Genomic DNA, 26,063 nt, shown 5'->3' on the forward strand with positions numbered 1-26,063 from the left:
TCAGTCAGAAAATTCATTTTCTGCTCTCTAACACTTTTCCTGGCCATCCTGGAGCTTACTCTGTAGACCAAGCAGGCCTCAAACTCAGAGATCCGCCTGCCTCTGCCACCATAGTGCTGGGATTAAAGGCTTGCATCACCTTAGTTTCCAAAACTTTTTTTTTTTAACGTTTGCAATGTTTTCATTTCTTAGATGCTTTCAAATTCAAATTGAAATATTCTTCCCTTTCAATATATTTTGCTTTATTGCATAGAACTTCTAGTTAGTAGAAACAAAACAAAACACAATTTAGGGGTAGTGAAAGTTCCTCATTGCATGTCTGGGGTAAGGGTGGATAAAACCAAGTTATGGTTTTATAGGTTTCCCTGTTTCTCCAAATAATTTCAAGTTGAATTGCTATAATTACTGAACAAAGCAGGTGGACTTCCAGGTGGCAGTTGTCTCCAAACACTTCCTACTTGGAATTTCTTCTTCCCTTTGTTTTGGTGAAGGTATCTTTTCCCCTAAGGGCTGTATACTCTTGCATGCTATCTAGAGGGATTTGTGACTTGGATCAAATTTATGTTCCACTACGGGAAAAACTCCTTTGGGTCTCATACCAATGTAGGCTCCTCACAGTGGGCCTAGGGTTTATTGTGAACATTTACAAGAATGTGAGGGGAATCAAGACACTAGATACCTACCAATTCCTGGTCTTGATAGTGGAACTGATAAGGCTCCTCCTCATTGAGGCTGGTGCACATCTTGAAGAGATCCTGATACTTTCATCTTGATCTGGAGAGGAGAGGTATAGATGGTTGGACACATAGAGGACCTGCTGATGCCTGATGCCAGTCCAGGTGGATCCCTCTGGTGAAAGTAAACCCTCCAGGAGGCCTCGTGGTTTAGAACCAACACTGTTGATGCAGAATAGAGCTCTCACCTTAAAGTGCATAGGGGACTTTATTCTGAGCTAAAAGTGGCCATAACCAAGGTAGATAGACTCTGCTGTGGGTTTTTAGATATTACTGAATAGCATTCTTCCCTTCTAGGTTGGTAGAATTAGTGTCTATGCTTGATTCCAAAGGTTTTAACTGATGTTTTAAAGGATGGAAGGTGAGACACAGATACAGATAACAGATGACTGTTAAGGGGACTAAAGAGCTCACAATAATTTGGCTTTGGATCTGCAACATTCCAATTTTGCAGTCACAAAGTTTACATCAGTGAGCTACCCTTGAGTCTTCAAACGATTTGTAACCTTTTCTGTACCACTTGTGTTCATACCCCATCTTCAGTGTTTGCATCCATGTCCCATGTTCATCCCCCACATTGTTTCTCTAGATACAATTGTTTCTAGGATACCCTGAATGTTCATTTACCGTCTCACCCAGAAAATCCATTTCTCTGCCAAAACTGTCTCTGAGAAGACCCATGCTTATGACCTGTGCCCTAGCAGACCCAGTGGCTTGAGTCAGTGGCTGTTCTTACCACAATGAACCCTGACACCTGGGCAGGCTGGCCCTGAGGCTGTCTTCTCGCATTCTGTGTGACATTATATATGGCTGGTTTTCTGTCTTTGGCTCCTGTTATTTTGTCTGCACTGGGCCACTATTGCCTCTTGCTCTCATAAATGTGCTGTTTCAGAACACCTTTAGCACTGGTTTGGGACATAGCCTTCCTCTGTAATTATTTTGTCAAGGCCTTGACAATGTATGATCTCAAAATTTAGATGTAATGAAAATGAGCCTGCAATGGATGTCTGTTCTCTCTACCAGGTGCCTTTATTGTTACTTGGCTTCCTGGCAACCTGAACTCCATTGTACCCAAGCAAAGTCATCATCGTCATCTTAGACTCTTTTTTTTAAAAAAAAGATAGATTTGTTTGTTTGTTTGTTTGTTTATTATGTATATAGTGTTCTGCCTACATGTATACCTGCAGGACAGAAGAGGGCACCAGGTCTCATTATAGATGGTTGTGAGCCATCATGTGGTTGCTGGGAATTGAGCTCAGAACCTCTGGAAGAGCAGCCAGTGCTCTTAACCTCTGGGCCATCGCTCCAGCCCCATTTTAGACTCTTTATTATTTTTCTGTCAGTCATTATGTTAACCTTAATCACCCAAATCTAGTCAACATAAAACTTTGTTTTCTACTTAAGCCAGCCACCTATTGTTAAGAATTTAAGATTATAGTTCTGTTAAAGATTGGGGATAAATGAAAGATAAAATTAAGCAATAAATAGCAGCAAGAGTAATTAAAACTGATTTAATTGTTTATAAACTTTGTTTTAATGCCATATTTGTGTGTGTGTGGTACTAGGGGTTGAATCCAGAGCCTCATGCATACCAGATGAGTGACCCACCACCACACTACTTCTGCCGCCTCAGAATTACTGTGTAAAGATAGTAACATGGGGTCTGGGGCACAGGTCATAGAAGGATGCTTGCATAGCGTGTGTAAGACTCTGGGTTCAGTTCCTAGTGTAGGAAAAGAAAAAATCTACAGACGCCTGGGCTCAAAAGAACAGCACATTGAATGGAAAGACGGTGCATCCCACCCCAACCCCTCAGCGACATCAAAGACCCTTCGGTGTGGCTCATGCCTGCAGCTCACACTTGAGAAGTTGAGAGGAGGGGATTGGATTGTCTTGGGCTACATAGTGAGCTCCAGGCCAGCCTTTGTGAAGAGTAAGAATATCTCAAGAAACCCAAAATACTTAGCAGCGCTTGTCTAACATCCTTTCTGTCCCTCCCCATCTCAGAAGACTTAACCTGCAAAGCCCAGCTCACGCTCCATTTTCACTTGGTCTAATTCCACTGTGTTTACAGCCTCCTTCCGGGTGGTACCCTGACGGAGGTGTGGACCCTCCCATTGTGGGCTTAGCTCTTCTTAGGAACTAGCAGAACTGATTCCTGTGATGTGTGTGCTCTGTGCATTTCTGTCCTGTGCACTGCTGGGTGTTAGGCTTTGGTGCTGGACCTTGCATGACATCTCATGTTGCCTGCTTAATACCCACACCCATCCATGTCATTGAACACTTCCTTATTTTAGAAAACAGTCAAACCCATGTTGAGGTTAGTTAACTTTGTCTAAATTAGCAATTATTTGGAAAAGCTTCTGTAAAGTTCATTCAGTAGAATGGAAGTGTACTTATTTTCTTCTGGCCTGGGCTTCATTTGACAGTGAATTAAACAAAGTTAAGAGATGGAGCCAGCCATGGTAGCACATGCTTTTAGTCCCAGCTCTTGGGAGGCAGAGGCCAAACAGAGTGACATGGTAAGGCCCTGTCTCCAAAACGAAAGAAATTACTTAATTAATTTTTTAAAATTTAATTAAGAGGAAGAGAACAAGAAGAGAAACATTAACTTTTGCCTTTAATATAATGTGTTTTCAATATAATGTGTTTTCAGTGGGCAAACCAGCATTCCATCATGCATTTCCACCTTCATACGTTACCAACAGCAGCAATTAACAAATATCCTTATATAAACTAGTGCTCATTGTATCATGTTGTGAAATAGGCACAGCACTGGTAAAATCACTGACTTTTGTTTGCACTAGAACAATTTAGTTTTGAAAGACTAGGCATCAGTGCAGATTTTCTTGGTTAGCTTTTTTTTTTTTTTTTTTTTTTAAAAAAGCAGCCTTGTGAAGCTGCATTATAAATTATTCAAACTCTAAAGAAACAATATACTCAATTATACTTTAATGCATATTACAGCATACATAGTCTCAGATTAAATGATCCATTATAGTTACTTGCATTTGTACTTTTTATAGTACATTTGGGTCCCTTACACATTCAAAATGTACTGTGTATATTGTATATTTTAAATTATAGAGATTTATCATTCTTGTGACTCTGCCTTTGTGGTTTGTAATTGCCATGTATATATTGTAATTACCGTGTATATAATTCATTGGATGTCAATCAGTGCTTAAGGATCTAGCTACTAAAGGCCTGGGTGCTGCCTTAATTGAAGTGCCTAACACACAAGTATGAAAGACCCGAGTTTAGATCCCCAGCACCCACATTAGTTAGTCTGTTACCCCAGAGCTGTGGGTGCAGGGTTGGAAACGGGGATTCTGGAGCTTGTTGGCCAGCTAGCCTCACAGTGTATAAGTGTTGAGCTTACAGAGAGACCCTGTCTCAAAAAACAAGGTGGTAAGTTTATGTGATTAAACTGTTTTGGAGGAAACTCTGTACCTATTCACACCAGATAGGGAGCTCATGACAGCAAAGTATGGATACCATCAGAGACCAACTTTGTGATAGGTGAAGAGTAGCTTACAGGAGCATCAGAGACAGCTGCATCACCAAAGCCTACCTCAGCATAGGAGACACCTCACAGAAGCTGGGAACCTGGAGCAGCTGTGCAGCCTACAGGCTGCTCAGTAGAATAGAGAGAGTCCTTTTCAAATGACTCAGTTGGACTAAACCTCTTCCAGGCAGTTGAGCTTGTCTCTTCTTCCAAACAGCTGATCTGGTCTCAGTGTGTTCTACTCCTTGGCCTGCCTGAGAATGACTCTGAGCAGCTTCTTATGGTTTACCCTTGGGCGGGAGAGGTCTAGCAAATCTGGTAGACTTCCTGAAGCTATTTTGAGTGGTTTTCTTTCTGGTTAAAGGAACTTCCTGATACACACACACACACACAAACACACACACACATACACATGCACATATAAGAATATAGCTATTAGTAAGGCATGGTGCCACACACCTTTGATCCCAGCACTTGGGAGGCAGAGGCAGGCGATCTCTGAGTTTGAGGCCAGCCTGATCTATAAAGCAAGTTCTAGGACAGCCAGCGCTGTTAAACAGAGAAACCCTGTCTCAAAACACACACACACACACAGAATATGGCTACTAAATTAAAAAAAACTTCTTTGAGTAAGGATGGCATAGTATTCTTGTGAACAAGTACTTTAATTATGCTTTGGCTTTGGGTGTTCCACCTCGGAAGTGAGAAGCCAAGTACTAATCTGGTGTTCTCTGACTGAGGTTGTACGATGTGTATAAATGCCATTTGTAAATTGTAAAGTGTCTTACAGATACAAAATACTGATTTATGAAATAAGATAGATCTCTAGAACCTTATAGTGACAGATGCCAGTTTTATGTACCCCTAATGCTTAAGTTAGTTAGCTTTTGTTTATATCTTTGTTAAGTGAATTACTGTAGCAATTATCCATGATATGTCTTGTAGCAATTACCTCCTATGTTTTATAGCAATTGCCTTTTATGTTTTATGTGTGTTCTTGGGATTGTGTATGATGGCTGTTACAATCAACTTTCTAGGGGTCAGGTCCCAATGTAATATTTCTGTTTTACATGCTCTGATTGTTCCCCTGTAGCCAATTTATGCCTCCATTATGCTGTCACTGGACACAGAGTTGGACAGAGACACGTTTGTAATTCAGCCCTCCCAGTTTGCAGCAGCTGGTGCTGTTCATCCTGAACTAAGTGATGTGTAGTCAGTTACAGATGGTTAGGTGCACAGTCTCGAAACAAGACTGTTTAGACTCTTCACTGCACCTGAAAGCCAGCGATCTGACGCTTAGGCTCAGGTCCTGCTTCTGACTCTGAACTTACCTCTTCTGCTCTCAGAAGCCAGTACTTTTAAGCTTTAGTTTCTTGGTCAGTAAAGCAGACAGCATAGTAACCTCCATCTTAGTATAGATAAACAAAACAGTTCCTAACCAGTGTGCCGTTTCAGAGGAAACATCCATCTTTGAAAGGTTAACTTCTGCATGGCTCTATAGCATGTCAAATTGAGTTATATATATTTATTTTATTTTTCAGCTGACATGGGTTTTGCCAGACTATTCAATTCTCCTCTAAAGCCACTCGCAGATTTGGATCCAGTAGTTGTGACATTTTGGTATCGGGCTCCAGAACTTTTACTTGGTGCCAGGCATTACACAAAGGCCATCGGTAAGTGCTGAGATGGTTGACAAGCTGAACCCTCATAAATGTGAACTAGTTCATAATAAAGACAGTGTATATGGAAAGAACATGCGCTTCTTCCCTTATGCTCACATAGCTGTTGATATGAGGAATCAGAAAGAGTTAGAACTGTCTTCACAAAAAGAGAATCAGGCCAGGAGTGTCATGCTGGAGAAAAGCTCATCTCCAAGTGTCCTAACCAAGACATGGTGCAATGTTCCAGCTCTTGCTGCTTAGGTCTGCAGAATGGCAATTTGTCCATTCAGGCAGGAAAATACAGTAGGTGGGATCACTTTGCTCAGCAACTTGCCAGACTACCAAGAAGGAAAAAGAGGGAGAGAAAGAAGAACGATTATAAACATGTTTGTTAGAATTTAATGGTCTTCTTTATAACAGACACTTCCAAGATTTTACTGCCTGACTGCTGAGAAGCCTCAGCTATTTGTAAGGGCTGACAGGTGAGAATCTTCCTCGACTCTGGTGATTTCTATACCATGAAGAAAAAGAGAAGGCAAGGAGAGAGTAAACCGTGGCCTAAAGAAGGTCTGGGCGTCTTGATTGTAGGGACTTCCCTGCTCATCCCTTTTCTTTAAAGCTTCTGTCTCCTGCTGCGAGTAGAGCTCTGATCACATTGGCTGTTGTTGCGCTCTGTTTAACAGAGGCGCTAAGAGTATACTGTTACTCAAAATACAGGAAACACAATCCTGTATGTGTTTAACAAGCTTCTAAACATGCTGTACACTCAAAGCACTGTGAGTGTGCTTTCTGTGTTTAGGAAGATGCAGTTAGCTTCCTAGTTACTTCATGGGTAAAAATCACAGTGCCTTATTTATCAGAAAGTCTGATTTCTTCAAAATCCAGATACCAGAAATACTCAAGACTATAGCATAGTGCTGAAATAGTGTAAAATATTCGTAAATATTACTAAATGTTTGCAGAAGCCTAGTGGTCTCAGAATTGTTGGGACAAGTGTGTTTGAGGAATGTGAGTGTGACATTAGCTCGTGTCCAGTCAGATCAGAGGCTGTGAAAGCCATGCTATCAGTGGAGTGCCTGGAGTGGCTCCAGGACTGAGAGCTAAAAACCAGCACCCTTTTGTATTCCAATCGAATGGGATTGCTTTCTTGTTATCCAGGTCTTTTCCTACCAACTATTGGGAGCAGTCTTTCAGATAACTCAGAAAGCAGCAGAAGATAAGGGGAGAAGTCTGAGAGTGTGTGTGGGAGGGTTACTTGGGAAGTAATAGAATCTTAAAACAGACAAGATGGTATATAACTCAGGGCATAGGGAGGGTGGCATTGCAGTGCGTTACGTGATCTTGTCACCCATCAGTGCATAGGGTCACACTGATAGCTATCCTGGTATTCTTGCAACTCAGAGACTGAGCATGCCTGGTGGAGGGTGTAGAGTCAGTAGCAATCCATATGTTCTGGCCCTCACCTACAATCAGTACAGTAAAAAAGGGAGAGTTCTCATTAAGAAAAGGAATATTTAGCCAAAAGTTGTTTTTTTTTTTCTGCTAAGATTGTTTTCTACCGTGTAATAGTTACTTTTTAATTACTGTAAAAAAAATACCGTGACCAAAGCAACTTAGAAAAATGAGAAATTTAATTTTGGGCTCACAGTTCCAGAGGATTAGAGTCCATGGCGGTCAGGGTGTGGGGAGCCTTTTATCAGGCGGGAAGATAGGGTGCTGTAGCATTAGCTGAGGTTTACTTCTTGACCCACAAGGCTGGGAGAACTAACAGGGGGTGGGGTGGGCATTTGAAACTTCAAAAACCCCAGCCAGTGACACACCTCCTCCAACAAGGCCGCACCTCCTGATCCTTTCCAAATAGTTTCACCAACTGGGGACCAGGTGTCCAAATGTGAGCCTATGGCGGTTACTTTTATTCAAACCACCACACTCACCCAAGTTGGTGTTACACATACAGTAAGTCCACAGTGACCCCAGCTTTTCACATACTTTCCTGGCAATGCGCTATGCGCCTTACACACTGGAGAGCAATTTTTGAGAAGCACAGTTGTAGGAAAATAGATGTGGTGGAGTTCTTGTTGTGGTTATTGATTTGTTGGATTGTTTTTAATAAATGTAATTGGCCATGAATTAAAAATCAACTATTTTTCCTTCTAAGGAGAACTGATTTGAATGTTAACCAGCTTGCAACTTATTTGCTCAGTTAGTGAGATTTAGCATGTGAGGTAAAAACGTAATTACTTAGTAGGTGCTTATACCTGTAATGCTAGTACTTGGAAGATGCGGATGCAAGGTTGTGAGTGAGCTCAAGGCCAGCCTGTGCTACGCAGCCAGACCATAGCTCATCTCCAAAACGAAATCATCAGAGCCAATTTGAGTCAGGCCCTAATTATCCATTCACATTGGAAGTGATGCAGATTATTAAGATAGGATAAAGAATAACTTCCAAATCAGATATCTTTGGGTTTAAAATATATTCATAACACACACATAGTTGTCACTCATTCTCACTCTTCTCCATACCTGGTTCATGTCAGAAACAGGTATAAATGATGAAAGAGCTAGATGGGAATATAAAATTATAAGATAGTGTTGGCAGGAAACAGTTTAACAGTTTAACACTGCTTGCTTTTCCGAGGTTTATAAGGAAGTCTAGATTTTGCTTTCTGTCCTCTGAATAAAGAACCACTCAAGAATTAACATGACTAGCAACTTAGAGTAGCAGTATAGTCACTGAGTGTATTAAAAGCAGCAAGGAGGAAGAAAACTGATGAGTGTCAGACAGCATGGTGTGGAGGATAGGAAAGAATTTAAAAAGTAGACAGAATATTACTGCATGGTGCTGATGGCTGGTCACGATGATGACCTTGGCTGTATCATTAAAGAAGATTAGATTATGTTTTCTAGCCTGTAGATGGTGGTGTGGTGGACAGTGGTTACTGAAGGCTGTTTCCCGCTATCCAGAAGGCAGATATCTGCAAAGAGAAGTATCTGAATGCTCAGAGAAGAGAGACATTACAACATGGCTTTCTGTTGGGCAGTTTGTTTTAAAAGAGGGATACTGACACTTATTCTAGGTAATACATATAATTAAACTATTTGCTTATGTAGTTTATCTTCAGGATATGTTGTATTTGGCCTTGTGGTAAACTTAATTCTTTTCTACATTATGCCATATTACTAACAATATTATCTACTTATACTTACTAAATACCATTTATCAAAATGGACAAATGTGAATAATATCTCAGAAGTTAATTGACTTATGCATATAAAACATTGTAGGTATATAAAGTCCTGAAATATAAGTTATGTCTTCAATATAAAAAGCCTAAGTACAGACACACATTAGTAACTTTAAGTAGTAAAACTTTCATTTAAGTAATCCATTACTTTAGTGCTGGTGGGATCAAGCCTGGGGTCTTCTGCAGCCAGACAGTATCCAGCCAGTGAGCCGCAACTGTAGCCCCTACATACCAGCTCCATACATACATACCAGCTACATACATGCTCAGTCCTGAAGGCTTCAGTAGTGGTGAGGCAACAGCTAAGGGACTATGTCAAGCTAGAATGTGTCTCACTGGTATCCTGCAGCACTTGTAGATACTCACTTAGTTTATGAACTTCTAGACTTGGAATTTTAGAGAAATGGACTTTTGTAGTTTTGCAGGCAGAAGTTGAGTTTTCCACAGTCCTTCTGCTCTCTCTGTAGACTTAAGATTAAAGAAATTCTTATGCTTGCTGATGATAATATTGTTTCATCCAGTCAGATCCGAGTATCATATGGCCTGTTAGATGATTGAATAAATGCTTCGGTGATTAAATTAGTGCTGACATTTGGAAAGAAATTTATTGTGTCAAGTATGGTAGCACAAGCCTGGGATACCAGCAGTTGGAATGCTGAAGCAGAAAATTCGTAAGAGTTTGAGGCCAGCCTTGGCTATAAAATGAGTTCTTTCAAACTGCCACCAAGAAAGAATCCATTGTTTGGCTTCTCTTCTTATATCTTTGTGTGAGATCCTGAGATCAAACTAGACTTGCATGGCCGGTGCTGTTAGCCATCTTGCTGGCTCTATGTAAGTCTTATTTTTATTTATTTAAGGGGAGAATCACTTGTGTCTCAGGCTGGTTTTGAATTTTTGATATAGTTGAGGGTGACCTAGAACTTGTGGTACTTCCACTTCTCAAGGGCTGAGATTACAGATGTGTGACACCGTAGCCTGTGGTTTTGTGGTACTGGATTGAGCCTAAGACCTTGTGCATTCCAGGCAAACTGAACTACATACCAGCTACTGTGTGCTTCCTTAATATGCTTATTAGACTTTACATATTGTTCTACTTAAGTGTATTTTGTATGTATTTTGGGGTTTTATCAGGGAATTATAACTAAGGAAAAGAATGTGTTTGTATAAACAGTTGTTTTTCTTTTCATAGATATATGGGCAATAGGCTGCATATTTGCTGAACTGTTGACTTCAGAACCAATTTTCCACTGTCGTCAGGAGGACATAAAAACAAGCAATCCTTTCCATCATGATCAACTAGATCGAATATTTAGTGTCATGGGGTTTCCTGCAGGTAATTTTTGCCATTTCTAAATAACTATTTTGAGTTATATTTCAAAAGTGGTCCTCTATAAAAGCATGCATAAAGTTTTTATTTTTAAACTAAAAAAAAAAAAGGAGACTTTTAATAAGATATTTTCAATTTTAAAAACTTTTTTTTTTAAAGATAAAGACTGGGAAGATATTAGAAAAATGCCAGAGTACCCAACACTTCAGAAAGACTTTCGAAGAACAACGTAAGTAATTCCAGATTCTCTTGGTCCATGGATGCTGGGAAACACAACCAAAACTCTGAGACTGAGTTGTTCATGAACAACAGAAATTAATTTCTTACATTAATGGAGGTGGGGTTGCTGAGGGTGCAGGTGCTGGTAGGTGTCTGCCCTTTCTGTTGCGGTGTCCCATGGTAGAAGGCAAAAGGTGTAAACTCTGTGTAGAACCTCATCTATAAGACATCAGTGCCCTTCATAGTCACAGACCCTTCCGTTACAAACACCCTTGAAGTCATCGCTGTTAATACATGCAGAAGAGTAAATGTCAGCACAAATGTCTTATGTGATACAAATATACAGACATTTTAATTACAGATTGTAGCTAGTGCAGGAAAATTCACTCCTTTTTCTTTTGAAGTATATAGATTTAAACCAGAGACTCAGATGTTAGTTAGTGCCTGTAATTTAAAGAATATATTCCAAATGACTTTAACATATACCCAATTTTAGGGCTGTGATATTTAAAAACAGAGGTCAGGCAGGCCTGGTGGCACACACCTTTAATCCTAGCACTTGGGAAGCAGTGGCAGACGAATCTCTGAGTTCAAGGCCAGCCTGGTCTACAGAGACAACCAGAGCTACACAGAGAAACCTTGTTTTGAAAACCAAAATAAAATGAAAAGCTGCAGTTTTAATATGAGAAAAGGTCTTTGCCCAATACTACAGCTGTGGTTTTAAGCTCTGGTGACTGACATGCTATAGTGAGAAACTAGGAAGGGTGGCAGGGTGGCCAAGGATCTGATAAAACGAACTGCTGGAGACATGTATGTTGATAGAAGTGAAGGGAAGTGCGAAGGCCAGCTGTTAGCCAGGCTTCCCTGAGAACTGACAGTGTGTGCATGCCTGCGCGCGTGTGCATGCATGTGTGCGTGCTGATTTACAGGATGTAGTCCAGTTAGCCCAGCAATGTTCATCTTATACTGGAGAGGCTTAGAATCTGGAGGTTGTTCAGCCCATGGGGCTGGTTGTCTTAGCAGTCTCAATCTGGCACTGAAGGCCTTGATTCCTGGAGAGCTGCCAGTCTTCCATTTATATTGGCATTCCAAAGAAGTTGCTTTAATACTGGTGAAGAAATATCACAGCAACAGGATAGGTAGACTTGCCAACAAGAGTGAGGACAAGCAGGCAAAAAAGTTTTCTTCTTTCATGCCTTTATCTGGGCTGCCCCCAGAGAGGTGCTACCCACATTTAGGGTGGGGCTTCCTGCTTCAGATAATCCCATAAAAGAAAACCCCTCCCATTCGCAGCACCTCCCCGGCAGCTCACAGCTGTTCATAACTCCAGTTCCAGGGGATCCTACACCTTCTTCAGGCTCCCAATAGGCACTGCATGATCATGGTACACAGTTGTGCATGCAGCCAAAATGCCAAAACACAGAAAATGTGTGTGTGTGTGTGTGAGAGAGAGAGAGAGAGAAAGAGAGAGAGAGAGAGAAGGGACTGGAGAGATGGCTCGGCAGTTAAGAGCACTCGCAGCTCTTGCACAGGACCCAGGTTCAGGTCTCAGCACTGCAGGACAGTTGACCATTGTCTATTGGCCTCTGCAAGCATGGCAAGTATGTGGTGTTAAAACACACTAAAAAACAAATAATGATCATGAGGCCTCTCACAGGAGTGCCCTGGGAGCTTGTATTGTCACTGATCCGGAAGTGCAGTCAAATGAGAAACAGGACCCCTTCATCTTACCAGGACCATCTCATACAGGACAGGGCGTAGAAAGAAAAGCAGGTATCGTGAGGGAACCCTGCTCCACATAGCCTTCCATAGGCACTCTCAGCACTGTCATGCAGGGTAACAGGCATCTTAGACTTTTCGCCTGGCCGCTGTGTCACTGCAGTTTCCCTGGCAAACCGCACAGCCGTGATGGCCGTGGTTTAGCACCAGTGAAGCCTGTAGCACCTAGTTTGTACAGCGCACAAATCTCGTACCTGGGCCAGGGAGTGTGGCTCGAGGTGGAGACACTGGGAGCTCAAGCCTGATGACCTGACTGAGGAACGTGGAGCATGCTGGCTCCACATGTATGTTGTGGCACACAAACACGTATACACACAAACATAAACATGTATACACACAAAAAAACATATCTTTTTCAAAGTGTACTAAAGTTTTGGACTAGAAAAGTATTTTAGGTTTAAGGTTTGTTTGTTTGTTTGTTTTTGTGGGGGGAGGTTAGATTCTAAAAATGCTTTGGATTTCAATTTTTGGGGTTAGACCTGTCAAGCCTGTGTATCTCACTCAAGTGTATCCCCAATTTCACTTATTAAACCACCAATGGAATCTCCGTCTGAAATAGACTCCTGTTTGTCCTCTTAGGCTTAAACCTTTGCACCTTTCATGTTGTAAGAAATGACTCCATATTCTCTTAATTGTTGAAGCCCTAGGCCTGGGACACACCTGTCACTCTTCATGCATTTCACCTGCCCTTACCTTACAGAATTCCAAATGGTTAGCAAATCTGCTCAATTCTTTTTTTCTAGAAATGCTTTGAATCTGTTTCTAGCCATCAATTTTGTCAACATAGTTAGAATACCAGTAGGTTTCCCTTACAATCCTTCAGTGGCTCTCCTATGGCGTTTTTGTCCCTTCTTCATTCTGACTCATTGCATACTGCCATCATGGGCAAAAGCAGATTGAAGGAATTAGGTATGATGACAAAGCCCAATCTTTGGGAGGCTGACACAGATCAGTGAGTTTGAGGCCAGCCTGGGCTGTGATGTAGTGAGTACCAGGCTAGCCAGGGCTGCATAAACAAAACCTTTGTCTCAATAAATAAGTTAATAAATACAGCAAAATGAATGCACCACTTTTATTATCATTTTCTATTGCTTTCTGTTCTTGAACAGTTGCCAAGCCTTGGCTACAGAAGCCACAACTTATCCCTTGGCCTCTCCATGTTTCACCTTCTGTAGCCTAGCATTACAGATGCTATGTGCTTCACAGTCCTTCAGCTCTCTTTGACCTTTGGAATTTTGCATACATGTTTTCTTCGTTTCTTCTCACCACTTTCATCATACTGATTGTTGCTTGCTCTTCGCACTTAGTCCTTCGGTCTGGGCTCCCTGACCTTCTGGCCCAGATTGTTCCCCTTTGTGCTTGTCTCGCCTCCTGTAGTGCTGCTCTCATCGGTGTTCACTGTATACCGCATCTTTGAACACTGTCTGAGTCATCTCTACCCATTGCATGTATCCGTCCCTGTGCCCTGGCATATACTATATGTTTATTCATTTATTTTCTTAATTTATTTTTATTTTATTTTCATTGGTGTTCTGCTGCATGTATGTCTGTGTGAGGGTGTCAGAAGCCCTGGAACTGGAGTTAATAAACAGTGGTGAGTTGCCATGAGGGTGCTGGAAATTGAACCCAGGTCCTCTGGAAGAGCAACCAGTGCTCTTAACTGCTGAGCTATCTCTCCAACTGCCAGTACTCATTAATTTTAGAATTAACTGCTTCTAATGCACCACATAGTGCTAGGCTGTAGTTTAATGGAGTGCTAATCTACCGCATACAAGGCCCTGGCTTCAGTCTTCAGGAAAAGAAAAAGCGCAGCCCAGTGCCCACCCTTGCCCCTGTAATGACTGACAGAAGATGGCCCAGCAGGTCAGATTGCCCTCAGAGTTCTGCAATATGTGTGGGTCTAATCTAACACATAAAAGTTACTCAGGTAAGCCATTCACAGTAGCAGCTCATGGGGAATTTCAGCACTTGGAGAAGGAGAGACTACTGAGTCCCAAGCCAGCCTACCACACAGTGAGGTCCTGCAAACAAAGAGAAACAGCCTGGGTGTGGTGGCACACACCTTTGATCCCAGGCTGAAGAAGTTTGATCTGTGAGTTAAGCTAGCCTGGTCTACAGAGTGGAGCTCCAAGCCAGCCAGGGCTACATAATGAAACCCTTTGTCAAAACAAAGTATGCAGAAAACAAATCTAGAAATTACTATTTCAGATAAAATAGTATTTCAAAAGTAAAAGAATTTTAACTCGCTTTATATTATCAGAAAAAAAAACCCACTGCATGTGAATTGCTAAGAGTGACTGTAGATGTTTGTGACTGTTCTAAGGTGTCAACTCCAGGTGGCTCACTGGAGAGAAGGTGAGGCTGAGGGCGTCAGACAGCTCACTGCAAACATGTGGATTTAGTCCTCAGCAATCCAAAAGGGAGGAAGCATGCATTTGAAGGAAATAATTAGATTTACTTTGAAATAAACACAGTTTGATAGATAGTTTAAAAGTCTCTATCATTTGGAAACTGTTTAGTCCTTAGAAAAGAATAATTCAGAAAATAAACAGTTAATCTTAACTTTAACACTAAGAAAAAAAAAAAAACAAGCTACAATTGTGTGTGTACAGTTGAATTCAGCAGTAAGACAAATCCAGGCTTTTCATGTGATAGAAACAACCTAGCACCCAGCATTAACTCAGGAAATCATTAAAAGAAGGAAAAGAAGACCTAAGACAGGTAGAGAAATTTGACTTCTCTGTAAAGTGTCAGGGCTCTTCCCATTACCAAACCCAGTATCTACCGTGTTCATGAATTCTCTGAGTCACAGCTCAGCATTGTCCAGAGCACAGTGAACGGACGCCTCAGCTGCTGCCCTCTGGGAGGGTGAGTGCTCTTGGAGGTTTGTTACAAATGTAGTCCCTGAGTGGGTGCTGTTGTTATGCGCAGATCTTAAGGTCCCCAAAGACCACCAGGAGCCGGACCACATATGCAAGAGCAAAGAGCTTTATTTGGGCTTAAGCTCGGTCTCTCCACCATCACCAATGTCACCAACACAGTGGAACAGAGAGGAGAGCCCCAGCTACTGCACAGCAGGGTTTTTATTGGGGTTTGTTGGAGCAAGAACTGGGAATTCCCAGCTTAGCAGTTACTCGATTGGATGACATTCAACAAGGGCAATCAGTGATTACAAAGTGATTGGCTAACTAATGTAACATTAAGCAACTTATCTATAGACTTGAGGAATGTTAGGTATTTTCTGTGCTATGAAATGTTCTTCTACAAGGGTGGTGGGCTGCCCAGCACAGGTACCCAACCCTGAGATAAGATACCTTCCCATTCTTGTAGTTATCCTCAGGCTGTTCCTTGGGTAGGGAATTTTATGACCAATTGGTAACCTATGGCCTAATTCCTGGTGACTTGGGGGGGGAGGGTCACTATTTCCTGGTGATTTTGGGGGATGTTAGGCCTGGTTCTCTCATTGTTGTCCCAGATAACCTAGAGGCTGAAATGGACTTGAGAGCAGCCTGGGCAATACAGCAAAGCCCGTCTAAAGAGGTGGCTCTTGCACAGGCCCAGTTAGGTTCTCAGCACTCGCGTGACAGCTCACAGCCATCTGTAATTCCAGTTTCTTGAACTCATAGATCCACCTGCCTCTGTCTCCTCAGTGCTGTGATTAAAGGCTTGTGCCACCCCCACTGCCCTATTTAAACACTCTTAAAAGGCACCAATTCTGCTTCAGAAATAAAGAATAAAAGACAGAAAGGGGAAATTATCAAATACTAACAATGGTTTATATCTTTATGTATGTAAAGTATGTAGTATACTTAGAATACAAATTAATCCCCTCCGCTCACCTCTCAGCCTGAGAATAGAATGTTTCGAAGTGTACTGCCGTCTCTGGGTACTTCCCTCTCTGTTTCATCCCTCCCAGAGGGAAGGCAGGATACTCTGGATTTGTGTTTATGATCCCACAGTTTTATCGTATGTGGATATATCTCTAGAGTTTATTCAGTTTAACATGTCTTTGAGCTTTATATAAATGTTGTCATTTATCTTCCCCATTCAGTTTTACATATTTATGACATTTCATTTATTCAGTGAGTATATTAACAATTGATTTACCTAGTGGGTGGATATTTGCTTGTTTATAGGTTTGGGGTTGGTGTTTGGTTTTTGTTTTGTTTGTATTACAAAAATGTTAGTAAGAATATTCTCATATGTCCAGATACTCATGTCTAAACCTAACCCTGGTGACAAGCCTGTCGTCCTAGCTGCTCAGAAGGCCAAAACAGGAAGATGGCTCAAGGCCAGCCTGCACAACTTACTAAGACCTGTCTCAAAATAAAAGTGTGTGTGGGGGGAGATAGGGCGATGATGTTCAGCTGTGGAGAACTTGCCTGACATGCATGATTTAGGATGTCTGGCACTACAGAAGCAGAAACAAAGCAAGCCATCTCTTAGCCATGAGCGTGTGTCAGAACAGTTGCCGGCTTTCAGGGTCTATGTATTTTCAGCTCTGATGGTTATACGTAAGCATATCCAAAGTGACTACAGCACGCAGGTTGTAGTTTCTAGCAACCCTGGTTCTTCACAGTGTGTCAGTACTGAGCAATGTGTTTGCACGTACACCTTAAAGATACGTGCCTTAGAAGTGTTCTTTCAGAATATGAATAACTCGTGTCCTCCCGGCGTGTGCTTGTGTCCTTGCAGGTATGCCAACAGCAGCCTCATAAAGTACATGGAGAAACACAAGGTCAAGCCTGACAGCAAGGTGTTCCTCCTGGTAGGTGCCTCTGCCAGCCTGGACCTGATGCTCATGTGCTCACCTTACTCTGGTCCCTGTGGAATTGTCCCAGCTAGTCTTCCTTCAGAAAGGAAGCAATAAACAAACAAAACAAACAAACAAATAAATAAATAAATAAAGTGCTGGACACTTGAGAAATTAAATCTTATTCTATTAAGGAATCACCCTTGACATCTTAAGTGATTCGGATCAGGAAAAAAAGAACTTTCCGGAGCCTTGAGGGTGATTTCATGCCTATGTGGATAGTGTAGTAATCGTACAATGAACAGTACAGGGTGATATGACGGAGAGGTGAGGGCCAGCAAGGTGACTCAGTGGGTCAGGGCATGTGCTGCCAAGCCTCGACAACCTGGGGCTGAGCCACAGTCCCTGGAACCCACATGGAAGCACTGACTCTAAACACACGTCCATGTGTGCAAGAGCTGTATTTGGTGTCATAGGAGACAATGCAGAAGTCAAGTAGTTGACTTGGCAGCAACCTTTTCGTGTGTTGTCACAGTTCTTATTTGTTGCTCTAGCTTCAGAAACTCCTTACCATGGATCCAACCAAGAGAATCACCTCAGAGCAGGCTCTGCAGGACCCTTACTTTCAGGAGGACCCTCTGCCAACATTGGAGTACGTACCGCTTGCCTTCTCCATGTTCTTTGCTCAAGCTGAAAGTGTTGGCTGCTGCTGAAAGCCAGGGGGCCACTTCACTTGCTTGACATGTTCCGCTTTGCTCAGGTCTACTGCTGCAGAGAAAATCTCAGAGAAAGGCCCATGCCAGTTTCCTAGAGGAAAGCCAGAGCAGAAGAGATGCAGCTCAGCTGCCAGGCAGCACGAGCAGAGGTTAACCCGGGAGTGGTGCGCCCCGCGGACTCCCCTCCCCTCCCTTATCTCGCCAATCGTGTGCTCCAGGTTCCTGTGTATTAGACATACTTTTTATTTTTCTCTTCTGGAGGGAAAATTTATTTTCATGTGGAAGCAAAAACAAGGTCAGTTTAGCTTGGTGCTGATGGAGTCGTGCAGAGCTCTACACATGAGTCTGCCCGCAGCAGGTGACCTCAGCGCTGACAGTGGCCCCCAGCAGGAAGGGCTCCTTCCTTAGTGAGCAAAAGAAGCTGTTTGCTGGTGTCCAGTAGAGAATAGGCTGTAAGTTAAGAAAGGAAAGGTAAAACTTTAAAGTAAGGTTATGGAGTTAAAGATTTTAGGTGTTGACATGTATTTCTTCTAAATGGTTTTCAGTGTGTTCGCTGGCTGCCAGATTCCATACCCCAAAAGAGAATTCCTTAATGAAGATGAACCAGAGGAGAAAGGCGACAAGGTATGAGCTTCATGCAGCACTGGCTTTCAGAGAGTAAGAGCAGTGAAGACACACTTGGGGGGCATACTTTGATGACCTCTGTAATTTTCCTCACCTGTTATTTAACTTAGGTTTATTTGCTCTTTGTGGAAGTTTGTACTTTGAAGTTTAAACTGAACTTCCTGTTTTATCTTAGTAACCCATTCTGTTCCCAGTTCTTTCTCATTTTGTTCGCATGATGTCACCTCCACCTTGCTGTGCTTTTGTGGGTATCATCTCTTTGCTTTATGTTACTTGAATGTATTAGCCACTTTCCAGCACTCTGTTTTTCAGAGTCCTGGCTGTTGGGGGAGAGTGACGGTATTTCCCATGTCCTTATGACCCCCACAGAATTATCTGTTGAATTTGGAGATGCACAGTGTAGGGGAACTGCAGAGAGTGTTACTATTCAGGGCTCACTATGTTAATCTTTGGGAATGATGTATTTTAAAAGTTACCATCTCCAGTAGTTCATTCACCCCATGTGGCCAGGCCTTATACCCCAGGTGTGTCGCCATTCATCTGGCTCCACAGTAAGACCTACCTTCCTTCCTTCCTTCCTTCCTTCCTTCCTTCCTTCCTTCCTTCCTTCCCTCTCTCTTTCTTTCTTTCTTCCTTTCCTTTTTCTTCCTTCCTTTCTTTCCTTCTTTCCTTCCTTCCTTTCTTTTCTTTTCCTTAAAAGAACCAACCACAGCAGCAGAACCCGCATCAGCAGCCCACAGCCCCTCCACAGCAGGCAGCAGCGCCCACACAGGCTCCTCCACCACAGCAGAGCGGTGCCCAAACCAACGGGACTGCTGGGGGAGCAACGGCCGGTGGCGCGGGCGTTGGAGCCGGCCTGCAGCACAGCCAGGACTCCAGCCTGAATCAGGTGCCTCCCAACAAGAAGCCCCGAATTGGGCCTTCGGGTGCGAGCTCAGGCGGGCCTGTCATGCCCTCGGATTATCAGGTTTGCCCCTAAATTTTCTTCTTTTTGATGCAAATATATTTTATGAAATGGGAAATTGACTTTTAACAAATTCTTTTGGAGTTAAATAGTTCTTAGCTCCAAAATTTTATGTAAAAACTAGATAGTTATAATATATTCTAGCATTATATGAAAGGGATGATTTGTAGCCAAAATTCATGGAATTTGAAATATTTTGTGTTGTGATATGTTTATTGTAATACCCTGAGGAGAGAAAGGAGGACAGGCAGGAGGCTCCTTTAAAATTTTTATACATATTGGCTACAGATTGGGTGGGAGAAGGACATGGACATAAGCAAAATGTCTTGGAGAAAATGAAAAACACTTTAAACAGAGCCAGTTCCTGAGAAAGATTTACTCTCACTGGGAGGAAATAGTCAGGCAGTAGCGACATAGACATGGGACACGATAAAGGCTGTAAACAACTGTAAACCCTACTAGAATTGTTTTAACACCAGATAGTACTTTGGTGTCAAGACATAAAGGGAATCACAGCTGTACCACTAATTAAGAAAACTAATGAAAAGTCTAAAGACTTAAAGACAGCTTCTGATTCTAAGATTTATCAGAATAAAATACCTTTAGATTTGTTTTATCACAAACACTCTTCAAAATCAAAAAGGCAGTGTGACATTTTATTTTCTTGTATTCCAAGTCTGAGTTACTTTGCCTTGATCTATTCAGCACCATGCTGAACTTTGCTGTGAGGAGACGGCCTGTTTAGTAGTTTCCATGTGTGGGGTCTTGGGCTGTTGCAATATAAGCAAGTGTGGTTAGTCCCTCAAAAAGAGGGCCGTGGTGTGAGGGCCCACACCTGCAATCTCTACACTCAGGAGGCTGAGGCAGATGGATCTGTGAGAGTCTGCTGCCAGCCTGGCCCACATAGTGAGTTCTAGGCCAACTTGGCCTACAAAGTGAGACTCTCTGCCTTTAAAACAGAACAGAACACACACACACAAGAAAGGGATGTAGATTTTTTTTTTCATATTGAAAAAAAATGTTAAAAAGAAAAACGAGAAAAAGAAATGTTATCATTCTAAAAAGTTGCTTTAGCACAGAGTCTCAGCTGAAAGCTGTTTGTATCCTGATCTGTTGAGGCCCGTTGTATAGGAAATTTGCTCTATTTAATTTTTAGATGGGAAAGATTAGTGAGAATGTTTTGTTTTGATTATTACCTTTGGTTTATAATATCTCCTCACAGATAGCAAGTCCTGTCAGCCTTACTTGTTTGCTTATTGGTAGGGCTCCCAATGTCCCTAGCTTTTGCTTCTGAAAACTCTGCCTAAAAGATAGATTTCCTAGTCACAGCTCATTATTGAAAGTGGGAGTTAACACTGTGCAGTTATATCTTAATTTTCATTTACCAACTTGTTTTCTTATCAAATCTCAGTCATGTAAAAGGTTAAATTATACCTCAGAAATTTCCCTTCTGCCTTTCTTTTCTTTACCAGTATAGCTCACCCTCCCCGCTACCCAGGCAAATTCAGTGCCAACTAGGGCAGATACAGTGTGAGCAGGCTGCAATATCAGACAAGCAGGGCATAGCGACTGCTGAGGACCTGAGCAGGAGCCTCGTGATGAGAGTAGCTAATGTCTCTGTTCTACTGTGATTGGCATCTTGAGCCCCACTCTATAGAGTAATCACCTTTCTCCTGTTTTGTTTGTTTGTTTGTTTTGTTTAGCACTCCAGTTCTCGCCTGAATTACCAAAGCGGCGTTCAGGGCTCCTCTCAGTCGCAGAGCACACTGGGCTATGCCTCGTCTCAGCAGAGTTCACAGTACCACCCATCTCACCAGGCGCACCGGTACTGACCCACTGCCCTCTGCCTGGCCCAGACTCCAGGAGGGCGCTGTCTGCGCTGCAAAGCACCCCAGAACGAAGACTGTGCTACTGTGCAAAGCGCAGATGCTTGAGAGGAAACCTTTGCATGCTAGGTGTTTTGAAGGACTCAGCTCTCTTCTTCGCTGACTTAAGGAAGACTCTTGTGAAGTGGTCCCAGCCCTCTTCCCCGCATGAATTTCTCTGTGACTTTCCTGATGAAGCGTCTGATCTACCCCAGCACTTCTGCATCCTTCAGCAGTCTCTGGAGGAGTTTCTGGTGCACCTTTCTCACGCTGTAGCAATCATTATAGCTTATCTTTCGTAGGATTCAGTGTTTTAGGAACAGGGTTCCAGTGGTGTATAGTTTTATACTTCATGAACTGATTTAGCAACACAAGTTAAATGCACCTTTAAAGCACTACACAGTCTTCACAGACTAATTGGTTTGCTCTTGGAAGTCTTAAAAAGAAACTGTTACTGTCCCAAAGTACTTTACTATTATGTTTTTATTTATCTCTTTCAGGGAAGGTCTAGTAAAAGACAAGTGTGGGTCAGAGGGTACCCACAACCAAAAACAGCTCCTTGCTGTGCTAGGAAGAACTGAAGTCCTCGGTGGTTGTCATAGAATCATTCATGTGGAACTCAGTTCCCAGAATCATCATATTCTGAATAATATTCAGTAATTAAAAATCATAATTTTAACTTCGTGTAGGTAAGTCTACTTTAAAAGGGGTTTCAAGAGCTTTGATGGGATACGGTCCTTTGGGACCCACCTGGGAAATCTGAAGAGACTGTTTAACTGCACTAGGACTTCACAAAGGAGTCATGCTGATCAAAGGACACTTCTTCCCCGGAAGGAAAAGCTCTTCTGTAGCTCGTCAGAGGCATCAGCTTCTCTAAAGGAGCTGCTGGTTCTTTAGTCTCTCCACATCTGGTCAGCATGAGTAACTTTCTTTCATAATCAAGGATACTCAAGCCTGTTAACTCATCTGCAGTGTTTTCCATTTGTATTTACATTAGGCATAGAGTGACTATTTTTAAAGCATGTTAAAATTTTAGGTTTTATTCATGTTCAAAATATGTATTGTGTATGCATAATTTTGCTATTGTAACTGAGACTTAACGCTGTCAAGAATCTTTTTTATTGCACTGAATGCTTTCTTTTGCCCCTAGGAAAAACTTACAATTGTGCCTAAAACTATGGGCAGATAGTGTAAAGTAGATGAGGTGAGTACCTGCATTTCCATGATCTACGAATGAGGGGAGTTCTTTTTTAGCTACTTTTAAGGAACCCCTCACCTCCAGAATCAAGAGGAAATGTTAAAGGCTTAGAGCTCCCATCGTAGTGCAGGGAGCAAGAACAGTTCTGTTCTGATGCTGTGAACAGCACCAGCCTTGTTTTCAATGTTTCTTGAGCTAGAAAAAATAGCCAATTGTATATGCAAACTATATGCGTTTTTAAAAACTATTCTTGTGAACTTATCTACCTGGTTATGATACTCTGGGGTCCATATACAAGTAAAATAAGATTTTAGAAGCCAGTATACATTTTGCACTATTGGTGTGATACTGTAGCCAGCCAGGACCATACTGATTTCAGCATAATAATGCTTATAAATAGTAATAAAGGCTGTATAGTAACACGCATACCAAGACTGAAAATGAAGTCGTTGACACATGACATGCTTCATTGGGAGGGATTTCTGATTGTCTACGTGGATTTGTTTTTTATCCCTTATATTTTTTTAAAATAAGAATCAGCCTCCTGCATAATGTAGCTACCTATATAAAGTTCTGTCCTGGGCCCTGGGCCTCTCTGTCCATGGCCACTGCTCCCTTCCCACAGGCCCAGGGCTCTGCTGGATAGAAAAACAAAGAATAGGACATGTTCCTTGTTACAGCCAATCCAGTGACAGTAAGCTCATGTGGGTTGTTTGTGCCATGTGATTGACTTCTAAGTGTCACGTGATATGAAGGTCCTTTTGTTTACTTCTGAACCCACTTGGATAACTGTGCTTCTGAATCTTAGAGTAAACAGTGTTAGGGGAAGCAGGTGTGTGTCTGACCGCCTGAGGAGAAAGCCAGTGATTAGCTGTCACAAAAAAGGCATCTATGCATCTTTGAAAAGTTCACAGCAGCCTTTAACAGCAATTAGGTGGCCCTTGTGGACAGGGCATATTCTACTAAGTGGTTGTAGAAAATCACAATGAAAATGGATGCTCTGTTCTTGCCCTCAAGTGAGCTCACCTTTAATAAAAGACATTAGCCCCTAGTCTGTACACACACACACACACACACACACACACACACACACACCAGCTCTTTGTACACAAACTGGATACACAGTTCTGGCAGTGTATTCATAAGACTGTCCTGGTAAAACTGACACAAACAGGGCACTTTGTCATTTGCTTCCAGTATAGTGTTTTCCAGGTCAAAGCCAGAAAACTCCACTATATAGACAACTGGGCTCCACATCACTGCACTGGCTCTGGCCCTTGATTTTCTCTTCTTGCCTCAGGGTTGGTGATGCATACCTGCGCCCAGTACTCTTATAAATAATTTTTGTTCATCATTTTCTTTCTCTGTGGAGGAAGCAAAGCCTTTCGTGTACATTAAGGCCATAGTCCGTGGAGGGGGACCTCTAGCAGGGCCTGTGAAGCTTCTTAAGGGTAGGATTTACCTTTGTGGTTGCATTCCTTTCTGAATATTTGTTAGATACTATTTTGTCTCCTAGGACCACAGGGAGGCATCCTCCAACTTATGGGAACCTCTCAGTCTGGGGAGGTGGTGAAGGATTGAGTAGAAAGGTTTCTGATTTAGAGGTAGCTTTGTGGACAGGCGTTTGGGAAAAAGGATTCAGGAGTTTGGGGACAGGCTAGCTTAAGGTAAGGTAGCTTTGGGGCTGTGTTGGCAATTTGAGGCTGAAGCAATCTTTGTGATGAAGTAAACCATGAAGTGAGATGCAGAAATCAAGGGACATGTCTATTTTTATATATGTGCTTTTGAAACTTTAGGACTTAGAATTGTGACATCTGCATTCTTTCACTCTGTAACATACCTGTAAGACGGGAAGAAATGATATCACATGCATACATGCTCATTGCCTCATTCCTGGTTGTTCTCTGTGCCTCTGAAGTGATGCTCTTCTTTGCTAAAGGGAAAAGGGATTGGAGAGTAAGACTTGCAGCTTGCTTTGCTTTTGCATTAAGATGTAGCAGCGGCTCTACACTGTGGAAGAATCGCAGGAGAGCCGCATCTTCAGCTCAGTGCTGCTCCCTAAGAGACAGACCGTGGATGGCCATTGGGCTTAATGGAGGCTCGAAGGAGTCAAGAACAAGTAATAATTTTATATAAAAAATGTAGCCATTTAGGTCCCCATAATAATCAAGAATAGTTACGAATATCATAACCCCAAAGGTCAGTGTTTGAGGACTCTCAGAAGTGCGTGGTACCCAAGGGGATACTTGCTCTTCCAAGTTGTTTCCAGTAGGGAGTGATGTGTATGTGTTATACGGGAAATGCCTAATGCACTGTTATCACCTACATAGTGAGTAAATTAATACTATTTAATTTTTTTAAAGCTTTGTCTGGGTAGACACTAAAAGCATTATACAAAGCCAGGACTGAGATGTCCTTTTTAATAACAATTGAAAGTACTTTTTATATATGTTATACAGTATGTCCTTTCTAAACTAGTTTGTATTTCTGATAATTCCTATTTGTGAAGTGTACCTGTCTTAATCTTTTTTGGTCATTTTCTGCACGCACCCTCTGTATGATCGTAGATATTGCCATGGCTCTCCTTGCTCTGCTGTGATGTGTGTACTCCAAGCTGGCTGCCCTCAGTAGTCCCCTTGGGGGATACAGGGTGTGCGGCCTCTTCAGAACTGGGTGCTTCCGCTCTGGAGTTATCCAGCCGTCCTTCTCAAAGTGACTGTTCCAGCTACGATAAGTTACATCACATTTATTTTATATTCTTGGTTGAAATAAAGTTTAATTGACTTTGTTTCTGTGTGGATTATTTTAGTAGTAGAAACGCATTTTTTTAATCTAAAAAAGCATTTGTTATGCTCATGCTCATAGGCGTAATAGTGCATATGTAGACTAGTACTCTACAGAGGTCTGTCTGTTTCCGTGATGCAATACGCCAGAGCAGCTCGGGGAGGAAAAGGTTCTTCTCATCTTGCAGCTTGTAGTCCATCATCCACAAAAGTCGGGACAGGAGTCTGGAAGCAGGAACCGATGCAGAGGCCCCGAAGGAGTGCCGCTTACTGACTTGCTTCTCCCAACTTGCTCAGGCTGCTTTCTTAGGGCCCCCAGGGGGTGTGGGGGTCGGTCAGTTCCCACAGTGAACTAACCCTCCCACATCAATCATCAGTCCCAGCAAATTCACCACAAGCTTGCCCACAGCCAGTTTGGAGGAGGCACTTTCTCATTGGCACTTCCCTCTTCCTGAGGGACCCTGATTTGCTGACACACACCAGAGGTTGACATAACCAGCTGGCACAGGGTGGGAGCACAGCTTTTAGGGGTTGGTTCTCTTCCGCCATGTGAGTCCCAGGATTGAACTCCATTGTTAGGCTTGGTGGTAAGGGCCTTTACCTGCTCGCTATTTCACTTTTCCCCAGAAAGCTCTTAGGTGTTTATTTGTTGGAGCTCTGGCTGTCCTGGAACTCACTCTCTAGACC

General features: G+C 42.3%; 1 protein-coding gene across 3 annotated transcripts in view; it reads left to right on the forward strand.

The window, feature by feature from the left end:
- The window catches only part of Cdk19 (cyclin dependent kinase 19), a 132,573-nt gene extending 107,192 nt beyond the window's left edge, over positions 1–25,381 (forward strand). For all 3 annotated transcript variants that reach the window (XM_021638749.2, XM_060373571.1, XM_060373572.1), the window contains 8 exons: positions 5,784–5,915; positions 10,338–10,481; positions 10,635–10,704; positions 17,169–17,241; positions 17,781–17,878; positions 18,488–18,566; positions 19,267–19,533; positions 21,234–25,381. In XM_021638749.2, the coding sequence (XP_021494424.1) occupies positions 5,784–5,915; positions 10,338–10,481; positions 10,635–10,704; positions 17,169–17,241; positions 17,781–17,878; positions 18,488–18,566; positions 19,267–19,533; positions 21,234–21,362 (992 nt within the window). In that variant the 3' untranslated portion in view covers positions 21,363–25,381. The remainder of the gene's footprint in view (positions 1–5,783; positions 5,916–10,337; positions 10,482–10,634; positions 10,705–17,168; positions 17,242–17,780; positions 17,879–18,487; positions 18,567–19,266; positions 19,534–21,233) is intronic.
- Positions 25,382–26,063: the final 682 nt, after the last annotated feature.

Source organism: Meriones unguiculatus, chromosome 20, assembly GCF_030254825.1.
Source record: "Meriones unguiculatus strain TT.TT164.6M chromosome 20, Bangor_MerUng_6.1, whole genome shotgun sequence".
Taxonomy (NCBI): Eukaryota; Metazoa; Chordata; class Mammalia; order Rodentia; family Muridae; genus Meriones; species Meriones unguiculatus.